Here is a 20131-nt window from a genome sequence, read left to right as displayed (position 1 = left end):
GCAGCCTGCGGTTTCAAAGTGTCCATGCAGCTTCTTAGTAAATTATATGTTTCAGCAAAGATAAGAAACAGTTGCAGAAGTTTGTCTACAGAGTGCATCACAGCCAGACGTATGTCCTATTGTAGTCTGTTAATGTTTCAGTTGCAATCTAGAGACACAGTGCAAACACACCCTAAATAAACCATACAAATATTGTACAGTTGGGAAAAAAATTTTGGACTAATAATTGGAAACATTCACAATGGCAAAGAAAAATTATGATTGATTGAAATTGCAACAGAGTTTACAAAACATAATTTGGGGATAATTAAAACGGTTTCTAGTATTTCTGTGTATATTTAAACTTGGAGGAAGTAAAAGAAACCAGTTAATTGGCTGATCTAGCTGACTGCAAAAGCTACACATGTCATGGGGCCAGCAGTCTTAAAAGCTCTGCAATTATTAGAACTGATAAGAGAAAATTAACAGCCAAATATTTTGTCGAAAAATAGTTTTATGCTGGTTTCAGCTTCTCAAATGTAAGGATTTGATGCTTTTTTTGTCATACATGATAGGTAATGGGATATTTTTGTGTTTTGTACTTTTGGTCAGACATAAAACATTTGAGGACGTCACCTCAGAAATTATAACTAATTTTTCACCAATTTCTGACATTTCTTAAACAAAATAATTAATCGAGAAAAACGAGATTATGGGCAGATTATTCAATAATGACAATAATCATTAGTTGCAATAAATTCTGTGAAGCTGATAATATTCAATTTTTGTCTCTGTGTTAGTGTTTTTTCCCCATTTTGTTTCCCTCTGTAGTTTTGTGTATTAACTATTAGTGGAGGCTGTTGCATGTTGGATTGGAGCCACTGAGATTTCCAGATGTAGCAGTGCAAACACGTGGCACCATGCCTGAGGATTACTGCTCACTGTGCTATAAATATGGCTATGTGTTTTGTACAGTAAAATCGTAAGCCAAGGGATGGAATATCCACTTTCAGTGAAAGTTGGTGTTAGATTGACGATTGACTGCGAGGGCAGCTATGCTGAGGGGATTAGCGAAGGGCCGGATGCACTACAGTCTCTTCAATCTAATGGATAAACACAACCCACCACTGCCATGTCTCATGAAACTAATGAACACTTTTCCTTCCAGCCAAGGAAAAGCCATAAATTGTTCAACATGTGTGAAATTGTTAACAGACAAGTAGAAATATAAGAAAAGGAGACTGTTGCTCTCTATGCATTTTCAATCAGACATAAAGCCACAGATGTGTTGCAGCATTCTGATATCAGGAGGAGGGGTAAGGGGGATTAAATCACAACACTGCTCTAGTGATTTGCCTGCACTGTAGCTGAGATGGAAAGGGTTGCAGAGACCCTGCCAGTCAGAGTCAGCGCCATACTGAAGGAACAATGGGTGTGTGAGGGCTTCAACAGGCCAAAGGGGAAGCAGCAGGAAATACACTTTGAACTAATAGTTGCTCCAAAAAGTCTGTCGGCAGAGAGGAAGTTTGAGTATCAACAGGTAAGATGAATATTACATAAGCTTTCAGACATTTCTGTTGTGATCAAGTGAAAGAGTACTGCACTGCAAAAAATGTTACAACCAGTGAAAAAGGCTAGATTTTCTGAATTCAATTTCTTTAAAATGTTCAAACAAAATCAGAATAGGTTTTTAATAACTACTCAAAGGACTTAACTTCTCGACTGGCACTAGTGATGTGATGTGTTTGCACAGTTCCCTATACATTTGAAGAAAACCATTTAGACCAAATAAAAAGCTAAAAAAAAGTATTATGTCAATAGTCAACTGATAACAACAAAGTTGTAATTTCATTCAGCATCTTCCTACATTTAAAGCAGCTGCAACTAGAAAAATATGATCACTAACTAATTTTAAATTCTTTGAGAAATATTTGTGTGTGTCTCTAACAAAAATATAGAGTTTCTTTATGTAAATTATAAGCCTGGCATCACCAGACTAATTCGCAAACATGAGCTCAGCATATTCGTCTGGTTCCAAGGCTGGTAAATTATATTCTTAAAATTTTAATGTTTCTTTTTTGTTCATTTTAAATAGCGTGGGGATAAATACTAAAGAAAACCACACTATACTAGACCACTTCTATGTTGGCCATATTCCTCTGGGCTTTGAAATATAGAGATATCAGAGGGCCATGGGTGAGGAAAACTGAGGGAGGAGACCAACCCCTGTTTATATGAGCTTTGAGGCTCTGGGGTTTGGGATTAATATTGTAGAGCTGGAGTTTAATCCAGTTACGTGTAGAGACAGTGACGAGTAAAAGCGGAGAGAAAAATGGGGATGGGACAAAGTGAAAGGGTGGGTTATGGGGCGGGGGAGATGACAGAGAGAATGAGAGTAACAGAGGGATTAGGGTCAGCCATGTTGAGCTTCTGGCTTAGAGATGCTTTTGCACTGTACTGCGACGCATGGACACAGGGATTACACAGCGTACATATGAAGTTGTGTCATCTCTCACTGTAGAGGCCAACGTGACAGACACAACATAACAAACCAGCACAACGTGAATAACTGCGCTGATTCTGCCTTTTTTTTTTTCTTCTGACAGCTGACATGAGGTTAGTCAGTGCTGGGGTCCGGGCCCGGAGGGCTGCGGAGCCGTCTGAACCGGAACCAGAGGAAGCAACAGAGCCAGTTCATCACGAGCACTCTCATACAGAACACCATGAGCACTCCCATACAGAACATCACCCCGGCCACGACTACAACCACATGAAAGACAAGTTCATGAATGAACTCAGTCATCTGCCAAGTAAGCCTCTCGTAGGATTGACAAGAACACATCAGGGGAAATTCATGACTTAATTTACTCATAGAAATAAATTGTGCACTGTAATAATTTGAGAGGGGAAATCCACCTGTGTACAGAATTTACATTATTTTATATATATATATATATATATATATATATATATATATATATATATATATATATATATATATATATATATATATATATATATATATATATATATTATTACATATTTGTATTGACCAGTTTAGCCTAGCTTTACTAAAAGTTCAAGATACTGTAGATATGAAGAGAAAGTTCCAACACTAAACCACTGACTGTGTTTTTGACATTATCACTATAAAGAATGGTGCTTTTATATGACTATGAGCTTGTTTTCTGTGTCATTATACCAGCAATTTCTAAGTGTTGTGTCTAGGAAAATTCATGTGGCTAATGCGCATGAGAATTGTTTACCCTTTTTTTAATAAGTACTGCTGAGGCGCCTCGAGTAAGGCTCCTAATAATTAACTGTACAGTGCCACTCCCAGCCGGGAGTGTGTTATTATCTGATTGTGGAGAAGGGTGTTGCCGACAACACACATGCTCAGCAAACCGTCCCTTGATAAACAAGTGCTTAAAAACAGAATTTAAGGGTAACGTGGAAATGCTCAAATGAACCTTACAGTCCACAGTTGTTGCTAGGAGATATTTTTATTTCAATAATAAAATGGATTAAGTCTTGATTCTGTTTTTAAGCTTTGGAAAAAATTGTCAATGCTAACAGATGGCCACTGAACTGCTTTAGATTATAGTAGTAAACTGACTTATCAAAGTGGATTTCTCTTTGCTGTAATCTTAAGATGTGAAAGATTTAAATCTTCGTGAACATACTGATGTGTCAGAGCAACGTGCTTTCACAAAGCCTTTGATAGAGAAGGTAGCGTTTAAAAGTTAATATGTCTGCTTCAAGATCAGGTTTCTTTTTTTGGTTGTTTTGTTGGGGTTTTTGTTGTTATTTGGGGGTCATGTTGTTATTATGAATGTAAAGGACATCAGAGGACCAGATATCTATTCCTTTACGCCATAATAATCATACTCACAGCCTACATACAGTGAATACTGATGTGCAAATTTTTCTTTTTTGATTTTCCAGTTCCCATGTGGGCAGTAGCAGCCATTGTTGTGGTGGTCCTGGTTTTGGTGGCATGCTTCATCTTCTGTGTTTTCAAAAAATGCTTTGGAAAAAAGAAAAAGCCAAAGAAAGTGAGGGAGGGGAAGACAGGCCGCCGCAGAAAGGCAAAGGAAGGTGAAGGACAGGCTGGAGAGAAGGTACGATATGATGTGATATGATATGATAACGGTGATACAATCTTACCTGTTCTAGACCTTCAGGATGAATATCCATTGCGCTAATTTACTCATAGGAGGGGGAAGTGAAGAAGGAAGGGGAGGAAGAGGAGAAAGAACAGGAAAAGTTGGGTAAGCTGGAGTTCTCCTTGGACTACAACTTCACAGATTGCCAGGTGGGTCCTGTGTGAAGAAAAAAAAACATTATCAGTCTCATAAAAGTCATTTATATTAAATATTACAGTATTGGTGCTCAACAAATTACTATCAGAAAAAAATACATCATTTTCATGACCACTCATTCTGACACTTGTTCTCTTTTGTCTGAAGCTCATAGTGGGTATCCTTCAGGCTCAGGATCTCGCTGCTATGGACATGGGGGGCACCTCAGACCCCTATGTCAAAGTCTTTTTGTTGCCAGACAAAAAGAAGAAGTACGAAACCAAGGTTCAACGCAAGAATTTGTGCCCCGTTTTCAACGAGACTTTCATTTTCAAGGTACCACGTGGCTGACGGTGTGCCTTTGTCGACTTGATGTTGTCTGTGTTTTTGTTTGTTTGTTCTTTCTCTTGTCTTTTATGTCTCCGTCACAGCTAATGTTGGTGTTCCAGGTTGTTGATGAGGTATCACTTTTTATCCCTCTGAGTTCATGGGGCAGACGTTTGGCCTTTGTCTCTACTTCCCCTCGTCTTTAGTCTTTCATTCCTTGAATGGCGTCTGTCAAGGTATCCCTCCCCGAAAAATAATTGTGTTTTTAATTGTTTCATGTCACTCTATGTGTTTTGTTACTGTCTGGATTTGTAAATGCTGTCTACCTCCACTTATTGCACATGGCAAAGTTGAGAATCAATTATCTTAAAACTGCAAGTTTCCACTTTTTTTCACTTTGCGATAACTTCCTCTTTCTAGATCCCGTATGCAGAGTTGGGTGGAAAGACTTTGGTGCTGCAAGTTTTTGACTTTGATCGTTTCTCCAAGCATGATATGATTGGCGAGATAAAGATTCCCATGAACAGTGTTGATTTGGGACAGCCAATGCAGCAGTGGAGGGATTTGGAGAGTGGTGAGAAGGAAGAGGTATGATAGATCATGTTTTCATTTAACCATAGTAATATATAATATTTCAAAATATTTATAAGCACTTTTCTAAATAATATACTGTATGTTATTGCTTCCAGGAAAACTAAGAAATCATGATAACCAGCAGTTTTGTAAAAATCTAACAAGTCATGATGGTAATGCATTATGATTTTTTACATATTTTCCTTTCAGCAAGAAAAACTGGGCGATATTTGCATTTCTTTACGGTATGTACCCACTGCTGGGAAACTTACAGTGAACATCATGGAGGCAAAGAATCTGAAGAAAATGGATGTTGGTGGCTTATCAGGTAATCTTTCCATTTGTTTGTATTCTGTCAAATGTGTGCTTAGTTCCTTTTCTAAATGTGCCACTTCCACAAATTTCAGTTTCATGAGGAAGTGGAATAGCCCCACATTACACAACAACTATATCATCCTCTTTTCTTCTTCCATAAGATCCATATGTGAAGATTGTTCTGCAGCAAAATGGAAAACGCATTAAGAAGAAGAAGACAACAGTCAAGAAAAACACGCTCAATCCCTACTTTAATGAAAGTTTTAGCTTTGATGTCCCCTTTGAGCAGATACAAGTAAGCAGCGTCATCACAAAAGTAATCAATTTGAGGCCTAAAAGACACTAATAGTGTTGACATTGGGAGAGATTGATAACCCATCTGTTTTTTTTGTTTCAGAAAGTGCAGGTCGTCATTACAGTGTTTGACTATGATAAACTCGGGAGCAACGACCCCATTGGAAAGACCTTCATGGGTTATGGAGCTACAGGTGTTGGCCTGCGCCATTGGTCGGACATGCTGGCCAATCCTAGACGTCCAGTAGCCCAGTGGCACACTCTCCTGCCGGAAGAAGAAGTTGATGCGGCAGTCAAAGCAAAACCTCGCTAGAGTCACACCTGTCTCAGTTCAGAAAACATGCTGTTTATATGTTTCCTCGGTGTTAATCCTAATGTATTTTCAATTTGCATGTTCTGTTTTTCATACATTTTGTTTCTTTTGAGATACTTTAACATGTTTGTATATCTGCGGGTGTGATGTACTGATATGTTTGATATTTGGTTGTTATTAAAACCTCCGCTTCCCCTATAAACCTGTTACATCTGTAAACCAATATAACTGTGTACTTGTGTACATGAAAATTACCAAAATGTAAATGTGCATCCGTTGTGTTTGCTCATGCATGGGCCTAGCAAAATTTGGATGCATTGAGGAAGGATTTCAAGATAACTCTGTGTTCCTCTGAAAAGTTTTAGACATGGTAGAGCTTCTACATCTCATGTTTTGTACAATGGGCCTTTTTGCTTATTTTGTATTGCTGTGGTGCACCAGAGTCCTAAAAATGTTTGTTGTAATGCTCTGGATCTTTTCAAAAGCTAATAAACCCACAATGGACAGTTTCAGATCAAAGCTTCTCTCACTCTCACCTTGAATTAAATTCAAAGGGTTTAATTTAGTTAGTATTAGTTTATGCTCTAACTGTGAAAAAGTTGTAGGAGTTCAACTCTAGAATACTATTAGATAAATGAAGAATATTATTGATAATGATTAAAGAGAGAGGAGTACTGTCAAATCCAGCTTTATCAGTGGTAGTAAAACTCTGCATCTGCTTTACAGGTCCCTGATGATTACACAGAGGGACAGTAGATTCTTGTGGTGAGTCCTTCACTACTGTCATGGCCGACTGGAGGGTTCCTCTTATGTTTCAGGAGATGTTTCATAAAGTAGATCTTCATTATTATTGTTTGGCTGCAGCTACAACAGTGATAATGTGGCTTAAGCTAACCGCTAACATCTTAATTTACATAATACACACTAAACTGCCATCAGTCTATCTGCTTGAGTGCTTGAGTGCACTTTTAACGCTTGGCTAGCGTTGCTTACAGTTAAGTTCAAATGAATCCTCTACTGTGATTTGAAACTAGCACTGTCACTGGGGGACGCCCTCGGCAGAGGTCATATAGGCGGTCGCCTAGGGTGCCAAATAAGGGAGGGGGCACCATATGAACGGGACATGTTTTTCTTTTGGTATTTTCAACAGGTGTGCTTGCTTTCATACAGCTTTTGGAAATACACACTTGTTCTCCCTTCTTAACATTTTTCCTTTCTTTTTCAATGAAACAAAGTAGTTTCGTGCACATCCACAAAACCTCATTGGGGTGCTGGATACAAAAAAATAATTAAACTAGATATCCATACACTGCATCAGAGCTCTCCTTTCTTTATTTTCAACATTTTGACCAACTACAGGTCTCCCTCAGACAAAGGAAGACCTGCAGTTGGTCGAAATCCAAACGTTGCAGTAGCAGGCATCAATTGCAGGTACCAAACATAACTATGTACAACACAAAAACAACTGGCATGGTAATACTGAAGTTATAGACTATACAAGTGTCTCATGTAAAGTCTTGTCTTTGGGGTCTGAAAGAGTCAATCCACCTTGAGCATTTATTGGTAAATTGATCTTGGTATACTCTGAGGGAATGTCAGTTTCTCCATTGTATATATTTGATGTCTGTCTCTTACTTGTAATAAACTGCTGTTATACAGCTTATTTGTACTCAAGCTGGGCGGTTAATTAACTTCATAACATCACAGCATGATGAACCAACCTCACTGCCTCACTCACTGTGCGTCTTATTCTAGCTCTCTGATTGGTTACACGGTGTGTCCGTCTACTTCTATTAACCAATCCCTTGACAGTACTTATCAAGCCCTGCAGATGGCGTCTGTCCTCCCCATGTAGAAATTGTTGCCTAGCAACAAAACCCAAACTTTCTGTTCAGACGACTAGTTAGCTGCTTACCACATTGACCACATCATTAACAGTGTGTAAGGTGAGTTTTCCCATAATTTTTTTTACTTCGTTTACACCGGGCGCAGCTTATAACAGATTTTATCAGCATAGTGTGGTTAGAGGAGACATTTGTGGCCAGAAATGACTGCTAAGTTACATTGATAAGCTAACATCCGTTCTTTTCACTTTAACGGTCAACGACTGCGCCACTAAGCTAAACTTTACTTTTTACTGACATAACGTTACACCTGTTACCTGAGTCTTCATGTTAACCGTGTTCACCAAGATGTACGCCTTTCTTTTTGCTCACATTACAGGATGAGTGGTGGTCGGGCATCTGAGGGCGCGGGCTGCATCGCCTTCTGGGGCTTCAGTCCTGCGCGTGACCTGCTGAGCACAGGTGAGAGCCTCTGCGCACGAGGATGCAGCACGCACACGTGCACCAGAGCAGTTCGGGGTTTATGCAGTAGTCATAAAGTCATACAGTAGTGAAGTAAAGTCACCAAGCATATATTCTCAAGTAAATACTGTACTTCAAAGCAGTTTTAAATATTTCCATTATATGTTTCTTTATGTGTTTACTTTATTGGGGAAATTTTTACTCCACTACATTTATTTGACAGCAGTTACTTTTCATTTCAAGTTTTACATACAAAATATATGAGCAATTTATAAAATATGATGTATTATTATATTAAACTAACGTTACCTAACAGTAGGCTATAGGAAGGAGTTAGAATTAGCTTCACCCCAACTACATTTAAGTATCATATTACATGTTAATACATCAATATTAATGATCCAATGATATAATGCAAATTTAACACCAGTAGCAACTCACAGTTTTGTGTAATGAGTACTTTTACTTTCAATACCTATGGTACATTTTGTTGATAATACTTTTGTATTGCACTTTTACATATGATAAGTGCAATTTTGAATGCAAGAGTTTTACTGATTGCTTAGTATTTTATAGTAAGGTATTGCTACTGATTTTATGTTATACTGGTAGATTATCTATTACAACGGAAGCAGAAAACAACATGAGCTGTATTGAATTTGGCAATTTACTCAAAACCCAACAAATCATTCATGAGCACTGAAACAATCTGAATTAAAACAATTACCTACTAAATTAGAAAAGACAGTGGCCACAACCTTCACTGGATATTTGTTAAACTAAACTAAAGCCTACCTACTCAGCTATGACCCTCCACTTAAATCAATGACACTGACAGTCCCTAAAAAAATCCTATTGACATTTTCTATGAAGCATTATTTTGTAATTTAATTTTTGACATATGTAGGCCTGGGAATCACATTTTCGATATTAGGGCAGATACAATCAGGGTGTGAACTACAGGGGAGCCAGGAGGAGCTTGGCTCCTCTTAATAAGACATGAGCTTCCCTGAAAACATGAATTGTGAAATTTTGTGGGGTCTCTAAACTATTGATAACAAGCTATTTTTGCCATGCATTTCTATTTTTCGGTATCTTCATCACCATGGATCATGCTTAAAATTAGGCTATTATTGATGTATGATTCATGCACAAGGGTGATTCATCACTAATTCACTTTAATAAAGACACCAGCATGCATGCTTTTCTTGCTATCACCATGAAAGTGTGGCAGCACAATGTCATAAACTTAACTCACAAAGATCAGAATAAACCCTCCCGTGTAAAAAAAAAGTGAACGCCCCTGAAGGCCATGACTTAGTTGAGTTTCTGTACCAATATCAAACCAATGCATTTTTAATACCTTACCCTAAGAACAATGAACATGTTTCTCTACAAACTGCTGTTTTTCATTTAACCAGAGAAGTCAAACTCTCTTTGCTGTAATGATACAGTCGAAATGGTTTGTATATCATATAAATATCTGTATAATATATATCATAACCTGAATATGAAGAATAATTAAACAAGACTATGAATCTGACCAGGAATTTGATGCCAACTTTTGATACCTTTTGCTACAGACACATATTAGTTGGTACAAAAAAAGTGTGATACCCAGCGTTAGAAGTATGGTGTGTTGCAGAAACTGTACTTTCCATCTGTTTCTGTCTCCAGGTCCTGAGAGACAGGAGGGGGAGGTCAATGTTTTACTGGTTGGCAGTGGAGATCCACGACATATTCTGAAGACCGTTGCTGGTTTACGGGAAAAAGACAGCCTTCATGTGAGCTTCTGTATCTTAAACTGTGCTGTGACCCCCTGAGAGCAGATTGCTATACTCTAACATGTGCCGCAAACATCTTCTCTCTGCTACGCTGTAGGTGTGGGTGATTGAAAACAGCATGGAGGTGGTGGCAAGACAGCTGCTGCTCCTCTACCTGGCACTGATGCCCCAGGAAAGCATGGGACTTAATGGTGGGTGGGATCTTGTTAAATTGATAAATTATAAAGTATGAATAAAACTAGATGTATTGGCATGTTTCTTATTCTCAGAGAAGACAGAGGTTTTCCTGGAGGTGTTTGGGAACAGTGAGATCCGCAGTCAGACAGAGGAGATGCTGAGACGTGTGGCATCGCAGCTCTCACTGTCTATTACTGACACACTGGACACAGTCACACACCCCTGTCTGAATACAACTCTTCTCAAGGTACTAAAATCTGTTTAAAAAGCTGATACCTCTGTGTTTTTGTGAGATTACAGAGTTCTGCTGCCTAAATACACCACAAATTCAGTTAAAGTCAACTAATTTCTTTCTCTTTAAATGTTTCTACAGTTCAAGGAGCGAGACGAGCTGGCCAGGATATTCAAGTTGTGGATCCAACCTCAGTCATCATCATCCTCACCTGCGTGTTCTGCTCCTATCTTAATGTCCAAAGCCTGGGATTATCGAGTCCGGCAGCACCTCGGGACACGCTACGACTCCAAGAGGGGCTGCTTCGACTGGGACCTGACTATGAAGTTGCATGAGAAAGGGGTATTTGAACATGTTGTGTACTTTTCCTTTGATTGTGGATTCAATTTGCTGCCCAAATATGTTGAATTTGGACCAAGAAATTAGTATTTGAAAGCTTTAAATGTCTTAAATGTTGGATTATACTGATACTAGATACTGATTCTCCCTCTGCAGTGTGGTGTCATTAACAAACAACAATATGTCCGATGGAGGGAACGGGGCTTGGCGTTTGAAATGAGGGAAGGTGTCTACCAAATAACTAATCCAAGTTTGCTCTCTTCAAGAGTGTTCAGTCTGGTAAGTGTCTGTATGTGTCTGATATGCTAAACAGCGCAATACGGTCATATCATGAAGGTGTGTGTGTGTGTGTGTGTGTGTGTTGACAGAAGGGGGACAAAGTGGCAGTGAGGGGCTACTGGGGAGACATAGTGTCCAGTCCTTACCTCTCCTTCGGCATTGAAACCAATGACAAGAGCCTGCTGAAGACGCAGAACGGGCAACACATCAAGGTAAAATTTAAAGCAGTAATTGTGGTTCTTGTGCGTTTACATCATCATTGTTCAGCTGTGGTAAGTTGTGCTTAAACTGATGAACATATTGATGTCTTCTTCACATCCAACAGACAGCCCAGGATATCTCCTTTGCAAATGTGCAGGCATTGTTCCAGTCCTTGTCCAGTAGACGGGGCTGCCCCACTACTTCTCAGTCAGAGGCAGAAGAGCCATCCACAAAGACTGACCAAAAACCTGCCACCATTAATGGTAAATTAACAGCTACCTATTAATAGCAGTACGCACGTGGCTTTAGATGGTTGGCAGTACAGCGCAGGTTAGAACATGAAACTCGCTCGATGACAAAAGCAGTTTAGCGGTTCAGAAGTGTAAATGGGAACTGGGTCTTTAAGTCTTACAAGTCTTACAGCATATGGTGCTGTAGATCACTTCCCATCCTTGTGAAGCCTGGTTAGGTGTTTGACACATAGAATAACTATGTTTGAAATGTAATAATTTCAGCACTGAATTTTCTTTAATCATTTTCAGATCTGATGCATCTAAATCGGATCTCTGTGACCTTCCTGCCCATGGATTCACTTCAAAAACTGCCTGAAAAACAGAAATACTCCCACTTTTTCAACACCATCTACTTCTCAGCCAGGTGTTAACTCTTTTTTTTTTTTTTTTTTTTTTACAAATTACAACAAATATAACGTCACATGACGTTTTTTGTAACACCGTAACAGAAAACATAACAGATTTCAAACGCAGACTCCTGGTATGACTGCTGACCATGTTTCAATTCCGTGTTTCTGTTTTCCTCTTGATCATCGCTGTGAAGCTGCATGCACCATTTGGGCCCAGCGATGAGACAGATTGCAGCACCAGACGCTGTGCTTGTCGTGGAGCTGGCCAAGTGAGGGTTTTTATAGTAACAGGGCTTGTTACCATGGTGACAGTACAGTCACCAAGAATATAGTGTCTGCTATGTAACTGCATCTTAGAGTGTAGAATATTTACTTTTGTGTATTTGATATTTCTTATTTGCCACATATTGCATATTTGAGTTCATTGATTGACACAAATTCTAAAACAATTTGCAATCTTTACTCATGTGTTGCATTTGTGTGTCATTGCATATCTCAGGTACTTTCTGGACCTGAATAAAGAGCAAGAAGCAGGCTTTGCAGAGAAAGCGGTGAGCATCGCTCTAGAGGCTGGATTTGAACCGTGGCATGTGGTGAAGAGTGATCACGTTCACGCCGTTTTCAAACCACAGAAGAAGTAAATGCAGAGGAGCTGTTTACTCACTGCTTTCCCACTGTCAGCACCTTTATTTTCACATGGTGCAACAGACTGATAGTCAAGGTGATACTGCTTCACAGCACAGACATTTTTTTGCAGACAGAATTGATGTTTTTCCTTCATAAGGAAGTTTAGCAGATGATACTTGTTTATTCTTGTTGGAGTTTTCATGCTTTTTCTTTCCATAGATGAATGTTTGTTTGTAATAGCGGTGACTTTATTCAATGTTGTTCAGCAATAATAATAAAATTTCCATTTTCCATTTTAATTTTTATGTGCATTTTAATAATTCCAAAGTGGATACATTTCAGTAAATGCCACACAAAAATCTATTATATCTCATTCTGCTAAAGTGATGAACACTGCAAATTTGGTGCAATATTGTTCAGACACCGGTGAACAGTCATCTTCTTTCCTTTGTGCCCTTTGAGTGTGTCAGTTCACTTCCAGCGTCCTCCAACCTTCCCCTTACCATGGACCTTTTTGCTGCACCAAGACAAGAAAAGCTTTTTGAGTAGATTATGAACCATACATTTTGCTAATCAGAGTGTAATTGAAAAGGGATGGTGTGTGTGCTCCACAGCTGTAAAGTGGAGCACCTGTTCAAGAGCTGCAAGTTTATCATTTCCTGTGTGCGTGTGTGGCTGCCATCCATCTGTGATATATTTGCATAGTTGAGGCAAAGCAGCTCTCTGCTGTGCTGTGCTTTCTCTTTAGTGGTGGCTGAGAGTTGTGTCATGGTGGATTGAGACAAGCAGATTGACTCACAATTTCTGAGCATGTTGGATTCTGTTCAGGAGGACATTGATCTGGAAAAAAAAAAATAAAACACACAAGTTCAAATCTGACATCACAAATGAGCCGTTTTCTAGATGCTGATCTTGTATATTTTCAGCTAAACGGCTCACCTCATACTTCTGCCTCTTCATCTTCTCAGTCAGGTCAAATTTCTCTGACTCCAGCTGGTAGATCCATTCCCACATCTCATTGGCTCTTTGTCTATAAACACAACACAGGGCCTAAATTTTCTATTTAGAGCTCAAATATTTCCAAAATCTTAATGAAAGGACACCAGCTAATTTAAATAGTATTTGCCAGGATTACAAAGCTGCCATTCCTATAACATAAAGCTGGTTTAAATACAAATAAATATTTTTTTTCACAGCTTCCCTCCAATTTTGTAAAGAGAAAAAACTCAAAAAAGCATCAAAGCCTTAAACTGACCTCAGGCCATCTTCTCTCAGGTTCTCAAGAGCCAGTGGCTTTCGTCTTTCTGCCAGAGTCTTCTTCTTGATCTCCCTCGCGGTTTGCTTTTTGCCTCGCCTCTGCTCCACCTGCACCAATCAAACACATCTCAATATCTAAAAGGATTAGACACATGGACTCTAAACCATCATGTGGAGTGGTCCACATACTTGCAGTTTACAGTGACACATCTAAAAACCTGCCTACAAAGGTATTATGCTGACCTTAGCCAGGAACCCTCCAAAGTGAGCCCCCATGTTGGAGAGCACTTTCTTCTTCTTGGCTTCATCATCTGCCCTCTTCTTAGCCTCCTCATCCTCTTTTCTCTGTCTCTCCTCCTGTAAAGTCATCTTTACTTTTAAATTGCTCTTTTATTTGGTGAAGGGTCAAAACATTCATACTCAACAACATACATAACACAAAGTTAATCGTTAATCACCGCAATCCTTGTCTGTCTGTCCCGCTCTTTTTCAGCCCTCACACGCTGCTGCTCAGCTCTTTCTGCCCGGCGGCTCTCCTAAAACAGAAAAACCATGTCCGCTTGGCTCATTAATTACTTACTGTTACTCTCAATGGTCAGTTAAGGTAAACTTTGTCCAGACAAACAGATGGGAAAAGGCATTACAATCCTGTCTTTGAGTCCAATCAGCTCCTCTTCTTCTTTCTTCCGCTGCTCAAAGTGGACATCAATCAGTGTCTGCAGCTCCAGAAGATCTTTCTCCATCCTTTTCCTGTGGATGTCCTGCGGAACAAGCGCATACACATATCAGGTTTCATTAATGCTGTTTCTGACGCCTGAATCGTTTTCTATTAACAACAAACTCAGGGGAACATACATCAAAGTCAACCCTCTCTCCCTCAGGGATTTTTGGGGCACCGAGCTGTGAGACCATTGGCCTGTAAAATAACAGGAAGGCAGATCAACATATACTGTACATTTTTTGTGATTGATCAAGTTTTAATTCATTACCATGTTAATACTCACTTGTATTTGGGCCGTTCTCCTTCAACATGACAGCCAGAATAGTGAAGAGAAAGTGAATCAATAACCACATGAAAAGTAAACCAGATTATTTTCATAAACCACAGTGTTAAACTAAAAAAAAACACAACAGTTAAGCTTGAACAGGCAAATAAAAGAAACAGTCATGAGGGAATATGAATAAAGTTGAGTTTTAACACATTTATGTAAATGGCCATGACTCATGCACTGCCCTATAGGCAAACTGCACTTTATTTGCTGTTACAGTTTGGCAGTTTAAAAGGTTTTAAGTTCCCTCTTCATTTAGATACAAATTCATATTTGTGTGCTTTGCATGCTACTGATGATGGACAGTATGTAAATCAATATTTACATTTTGAAGGTTCACCTGTGAGGATACTTGTAAAATTGTTAAAATCATTCAGATTCACATAAAGTTGTTTTGCCTCTGGTAGAAATGGTGTTATTTCAAAATCATCACATTCTCACCTCCCTCTCCCTGCTCCTCATCTTCTTCTGAGGGAGGAATGAGTGACAGTGATCAGTGTGATTGACAAGAGATGAGATGAAACAGCTACATTTATTAAAAAAGTGAATGGCCTTACCGTCTTGATGACCTCTAAATAAGAAAGAATTTAACATTTCATCAGATGTGATATAAAACAAGATAATTTATGTACGTAGAAAATGTTAGAAATGAGAAACAGGATGGACTCACCCATGATATTCAAAATCAGACATTGTGACGCTACAGAGAGAACCACAAACAGGACACACAGTACTGTATTACAATATACCAAAGTTCTTATAATATGCAGTACTATGATTTTTTAAATGTAGTTCAGCTAAAAAGGTTGCATGAATTTATAAAATACATCTTACATCACAAAATTGGTTCAGGACTTTCCAACAACATGATCATAACATGATCACATTATCCATAATGAATTCTGCAAACATACATGATTGGAGGGATTTTAGCAGCAAACAAGTAGTTAGGATGAACGAAAACTTTAATCTGTTGCACTTCACTTTCAGAAACCTGTATCTTTAATCAGAGGAGAGGATGTCAAATCCTCAACTGCCTGAAACAAATCTTTTTGAAAAAGCTTTTTTTTGACAAACTTTAACTTGAATATACTTATAAAATGATTACATTTTGAATTAATCTGAGTGTATTCAGTGTATGTTTACAATTAATATCTTCAATTTAAAACTTAACATGAATTAATATGTTTGTAATCCATATCCACAGTCATAAAAGAAGCATGCTTTCATCTCCTGATGTCAGAACATAAAATAGTCCACAAAATGCATGACTTAGTGTGAGGTGGCGTGTGACCACTGGCGAAGCATTACTGAACGTACGTCGGTGCTTAGGGAAAGGCCATTTGTGGCTAATGATCTAGGAATAGAAGAGGCCAGAGGGACTAGGCGGGAACAGAGTCCTGTTACCCAGGATAAGAGCGACGTATCAGGTGGCCGATCCTTCTTCTTTAATTTGATTTACGGCGAGAATGTGGGATGGAGAGATTAGGCTGGCCGGCTGGCTGCTATTAACACCAGCCAAGTCCTCTATTATCATTTGATTTACTCACAGCCTCACTGAACTAAAGGGATATCTCAATGTGAATGGAGTCCTGTAAATATTATATAATATAATATAGCATTCCCAACCATAACTTATGCAGACTTGTTACAAGAAATGGTATATTTCTACAACAAGTGCAAGTCGAAACAGCCTGAAAAGCTGCATGTTATCTGCTAAAACAGTTTTTTTTTAAAGTTTTTTTCTGGCCAGACACACCATCAATAGACCAATTTTCAAAGCACTATTTCAATGCAAACAACTGGAGGCCTTCCCAGACTGCCTGACTTCGAGTGCATTAACATGACAGATCAAGTACTGAGGCCGCCCCAGTCTCTCAGATCCCTTCATAGTTAGTTTTTAGCCAAGATCTCAGAGCATGAGCATGTGAATCTGAATAAACATGGGCACAAGGACAAAAGGCGGATGAGGGATTGGGAGAGGAATTCATCACGTCGCTTCGCTGTTCAGTGTTTCTGGCCAAACTGACTGACAGAGTCATACTCAGCAGGACAGACGGACAGAGAGATCAAGGGCACCAAGTATAGCATTCCTAATTTCAGAGATGTTATCAACACCCACCAACCAAGTGGTCCCATGTTCAAATTCAAGCGCTGTTGTGTTTTGTTAAAGAAAAAAACACAGAATTTTATTGAGATTTGGTGGAATTCATAGTATCTAAAGATGGCAAATACTGATGGAAAACGTATATTAAATTGAGCTAAAGGAGGCAGCAGAAACAACTCTGATGTATTATCATCCATTAAATTGATACAGTGAACATGTTAGCAAAGAGTTCTATATTTACACATCAAGCAGATACAGAACAACATTCATTTGGAGTTGTCTTTCTGGCCACATGATGAATATTAAGTCTATTATTCACTACTTTTAGCTCTGTTTTAATCTCCACCAACTCCTGAGGGAAATATCTGACTGATGAGCAGCGAGCAAGCTAGTTGCTAATTTTGTCTCATAGTGTGCTTACTAAACAGCTACCTGCTGCAGTTGAAAACAGTGCTATGAGAGCTGTGAGAGTGAACCAAAACAGTAAAGCTGCGGCCTGGAAATCAAAACAAAGAGCTGAAAGACACTTAAAGGGGACATATTATGTTTTTTGTGATTTTCTGTTATTATGTTATGGTGTCGGATATCTATGCTAAACATGGTCAAAGGTCCAAAACCTGGGGTTAACATAGGCGATGTAGAAATACTCCCTGCAAGTCAAAACCCAGAGCTTCAACCTGATCTGAACATTTTGTTTGCAAATGGTTGGTTCTTTCCTGACTTACTGCCGAGCTGACATCAGCTCGTCACACATGCCTACAAACAGCTGTCCATTCCATAGCCTTTGTTGCTAAGGTTGTTGCTAAGTTTTTCCATGTGTTTTTAGCATTGTTCACTCTTATACTTCACATCGGATTTGGCTCGAACGTTTAGAAATGTATTTGAAAAGCTGACATTTTGAGTAAAGAACAAGAAAATGTAGTGAAATGCTACTACTATAGTTTGTTGCATGGTTTGTTTATGTAGCTTCCAAGAGCTGGCCAATTAAAACAGAGTGGGCTCATCGGGAGAGGGGCCTTAAAGAGACAGGAGCTAAAATAGCCTGTTTCAGACAGAGGCTGAACTGAGGGGCTGCGTAAAGTGTCAGTATGAGTTAAATACGTTTTTTTTTTAACTGTAAATCATGCAAAGATATAACAGTAAAGCCCCAGATTAAAAATATAGACCTGTAAATGTACATAATATGTCCCCTTTAAATGCTTGATAGAGCTGAGTCGGGTGGTAACTCTATCTGGGTTCATCAGTATGAGTGACCCTTTTCACATTACATAGTTATTTGATCCATTGTTTTTTTTCGTTGTTTTTTTTTTCTTTAAATACACATAATAGCTGTTTTGAAGAAACACATTTGAGCAAAGTGTTTCACAGCCTTGAAATTTATCTAACAAAAATGTAATTTAAAACATTCACAGTCCATAAAAAACAACGTAATCAAACCCAGTAGTGTGCACATTCACCAGAAATTGTAGAATAATAAATATGGGGCACTATACTGCTCTTAAAGATTGTGCCAGATAAGAATGATAAAAGACGTTCCCTAAAACAAATGAAGCCCAAACTACTTTGATGATTGATACAGTTACTGACTAACATTTGACTGACTGCACATATCCCAGAAAGATAGAAACTGCTTCTAGACAGTCACATATTTCAAACACCTTGGTTTACAACAATAACTACACAAGAAAAGTCAAAAAAACATACCTGTGTAGGAACAGTGAGGGATATTCACTGATGATGAAAACAAGGGGAGCAACAACTAGAGAGGGGAGACCAAGCTTTATATAAGGGGTCCTGTGGGGTGACAAGGAAGTGACTTAGAAAAGAAGGAAAGGGACTATAAGTGGATTATTCCTGGCTTTTGTGAGGCATAAGCTGAAGTCAGACAGGCAGGATAATGAGCGAGGGGTTTGTTGGTGACCTCACAGCTGAAACAAGAGACAAAAAGACAGGTGGCAGGAGCTCAGATAAAGAGAGTGAAGCGAAAGAACAGGGCAAAAACAAGACAATTTTCGCCAGAGTAAAAAGCTGACACAAAGGGATGCTGTCCAGGAAAGAAAGGCTTTCAACATCAGTGGTACCTTTGGTCTTGGTAACAACTGCATTTCAATGTGCAATCCTAGTTACAATATAGCTGAGCCTCAAACCTTGAAAGGTGATTTAAGCAAGGAAATAACTTTACTTTACCAACTTGTCAATAATACCTGAAAACATATTATTTCGCAGGAAAACTACATATATCTAAGACTACATAACCACACTTGCTTCTCACAGATATTGCCTGTCAAAGGCAAAACAGGCTCAGTCTGAAGGTAACAAAATCCGCCTACCAGCACCGCTAAAGCTCACAAATTAACACGTTATATCTCTTTTATTTAATCCATACAGGAACTGGGGTGACAGAAGGACATGTTGTTTTTATTGGAGTTATGTGCTGGACTATTTCTTGGCTGAGAGCAGTGACTTCCTGGTGTCTTGTTGTCATTGTGAGGTTGCCAGGCAACCAGCAGAGACACCAGAAGCTAAGCTAACCAACTGCTGGCTGTAGCCTTATATTTAACATATGAAGGGGATATGTGTTTAATAGATTTTGGGTGGAACTTTAAAGGGACGCTCCACCAATTTACCTACTTTAGCTAAATTGTACTGACTGGGCAGGTATCATAATTAAGTAACATTAAACTTACTCATAAATATTGCAAGTGCAAGTCCCGCAGCTAGGGAGAGCAGCAGGTGAGTGAACTGTCAATCACAGCTGTCAATCAACTCCAACATGGCAGACATCAAAGCCTACTTAATAAGTCTTCAAATCTTATTAACTGAACAATTTCCAAAATGACCACCGGCGCACTTATTAGAAGGCCGAAATTTAGTGATTCAGACCATAATGACTTGTTGAAACTGAGTTCTCCAATTTTATGAAAGTGCAATACATAATCACTGTAGTATGTCTTTAATTTCTTTTAATATCTCCTGTTCTCTCCAAATATTTTAATCTTTACATATTCACAGCATCCAATTGGCTTTT

The 20131-nt window shown here is 38.8% G+C and overlaps 3 protein-coding genes and 1 long non-coding RNA gene across 4 annotated transcripts; 2 read left to right on the top strand and 2 right to left on the bottom strand.

Moving 5' to 3' along the window:
• Positions 1–1515: 1515 nt before the first annotated feature.
• On the top strand, positions 1516–6594 carry syt5b (synaptotagmin Vb). Its single transcript, XM_042396589.1, has 8 exons — positions 1516–2789; positions 3925–4100; positions 4196–4294; positions 4449–4616; positions 5028–5195; positions 5391–5508; positions 5657–5790; positions 5893–6594. Exons 1-8 carry the CDS (start codon positions 2591–2593, stop codon positions 6100–6102), a joined length of 1272 nt encoding a protein of 423 aa, XP_042252523.1. The 5' UTR covers positions 1516–2590; the 3' UTR covers positions 6103–6594.
• Positions 3036–8351, bottom strand: LOC121886533. Its single transcript, XR_006092765.1, has 3 exons — positions 8264–8351; positions 4147–4301; positions 3036–4006 (listed from the first exon to the last, which is right to left on the bottom strand). It is a non-coding gene; the product is annotated as an uncharacterized LOC121886533 (long non-coding RNA).
• Positions 7945–12989, top strand: LOC121886529 (dynein axonemal assembly factor 3-like). Its single transcript, XM_042396584.1, has 12 exons — positions 7945–8048; positions 8326–8408; positions 10086–10192; positions 10290–10383; positions 10462–10616; positions 10743–10943; positions 11097–11219; positions 11309–11431; positions 11545–11683; positions 11963–12077; positions 12258–12332; positions 12563–12989. Exons 2-12 carry the CDS (start codon positions 8327–8329, stop codon positions 12702–12704), a joined length of 1356 nt encoding a protein of 451 aa, XP_042252518.1. The 5' UTR covers positions 7945–8048; position 8326; the 3' UTR covers positions 12705–12989.
• A 91-nt stretch (positions 12990–13080) lies between these two features.
• Positions 13081–19847, bottom strand: LOC121886530 (troponin T, slow skeletal muscle-like). The gene is made up of 14 exons (XM_042396585.1): positions 19791–19847; positions 18808–18897; positions 15667–15696; positions 15554–15567; positions 15438–15464; positions 14952–14970; positions 14803–14863; positions 14592–14708; positions 14406–14483; positions 14191–14304; positions 13946–14055; positions 13630–13720; positions 13490–13530; positions 13081–13207 (listed from the first exon to the last, which is right to left on the bottom strand). Exons 3-14 carry the CDS (start codon positions 15687–15689, stop codon positions 13162–13164), a joined length of 741 nt encoding a protein of 246 aa, XP_042252519.1. The 5' UTR covers positions 15690–15696; positions 18808–18897; positions 19791–19847; the 3' UTR covers positions 13081–13161.
• Positions 19848–20131: the final 284 nt, after the last annotated feature.

The sequence above is a fragment of the Thunnus maccoyii genome, chromosome 20 (assembly GCF_910596095.1).
Source record: "Thunnus maccoyii chromosome 20, fThuMac1.1, whole genome shotgun sequence".
NCBI lineage: Eukaryota > Metazoa > Chordata > Actinopteri > Scombriformes > Scombridae > Thunnus > Thunnus maccoyii.
The sequence above is the reverse complement of the archived record's forward strand: the minus strand, read 5'-3'. Positions and strand labels throughout refer to the sequence as shown.

Excerpts from the sequence above, each read along its gene's own strand:
- syt5b (XM_042396589.1), top strand. The coding sequence starts at position 2,591 with ATGAGGTTAGTCAGTGCTGGGGTCCGGGCCCGGAGGGCTGCGGAGCCG. Across the intron at positions 4,617-5,027 it reads ACGAGACTTTCATTTTCAAG|ATCCCGTATGCAGAGTTGGG; the intron begins GTACCACGTGGC and ends TCCTCTTTCTAG. Across the intron at positions 5,791-5,892 it reads TCCCCTTTGAGCAGATACAA|AAAGTGCAGGTCGTCATTAC; the intron begins GTAAGCAGCGTC and ends TTTTTGTTTCAG.
- LOC121886529 (XM_042396584.1), top strand. The coding sequence starts at position 8,327 with ATGAGTGGTGGTCGGGCATCTGAGGGCGCGGGCTGCATCGCCTTCTGG. Across the intron at positions 8,409-10,085 it reads GCGTGACCTGCTGAGCACAG|GTCCTGAGAGACAGGAGGGG; the intron begins GTGAGAGCCTCT and ends TTCTGTCTCCAG. Across the intron at positions 10,617-10,742 it reads TGAATACAACTCTTCTCAAG|TTCAAGGAGCGAGACGAGCT; the intron begins GTACTAAAATCT and ends ATGTTTCTACAG.
- LOC121886530 (XM_042396585.1), bottom strand. The coding sequence starts at position 15,689 with ATGTCTGATTTTGAATATCATGG. Across the intron at positions 14,305-14,405 it reads ACAGACAGACAAGGATTGCG|GAGGAGAGACAGAGAAAAGA; the intron begins GTGATTAACGAT and ends ATGACTTTACAG. Across the intron at positions 14,056-14,190 it reads TTGGAGGGTTCCTGGCTAAG|GTGGAGCAGAGGCGAGGCAA; the intron begins GTCAGCATAATA and ends TGATTGGTGCAG.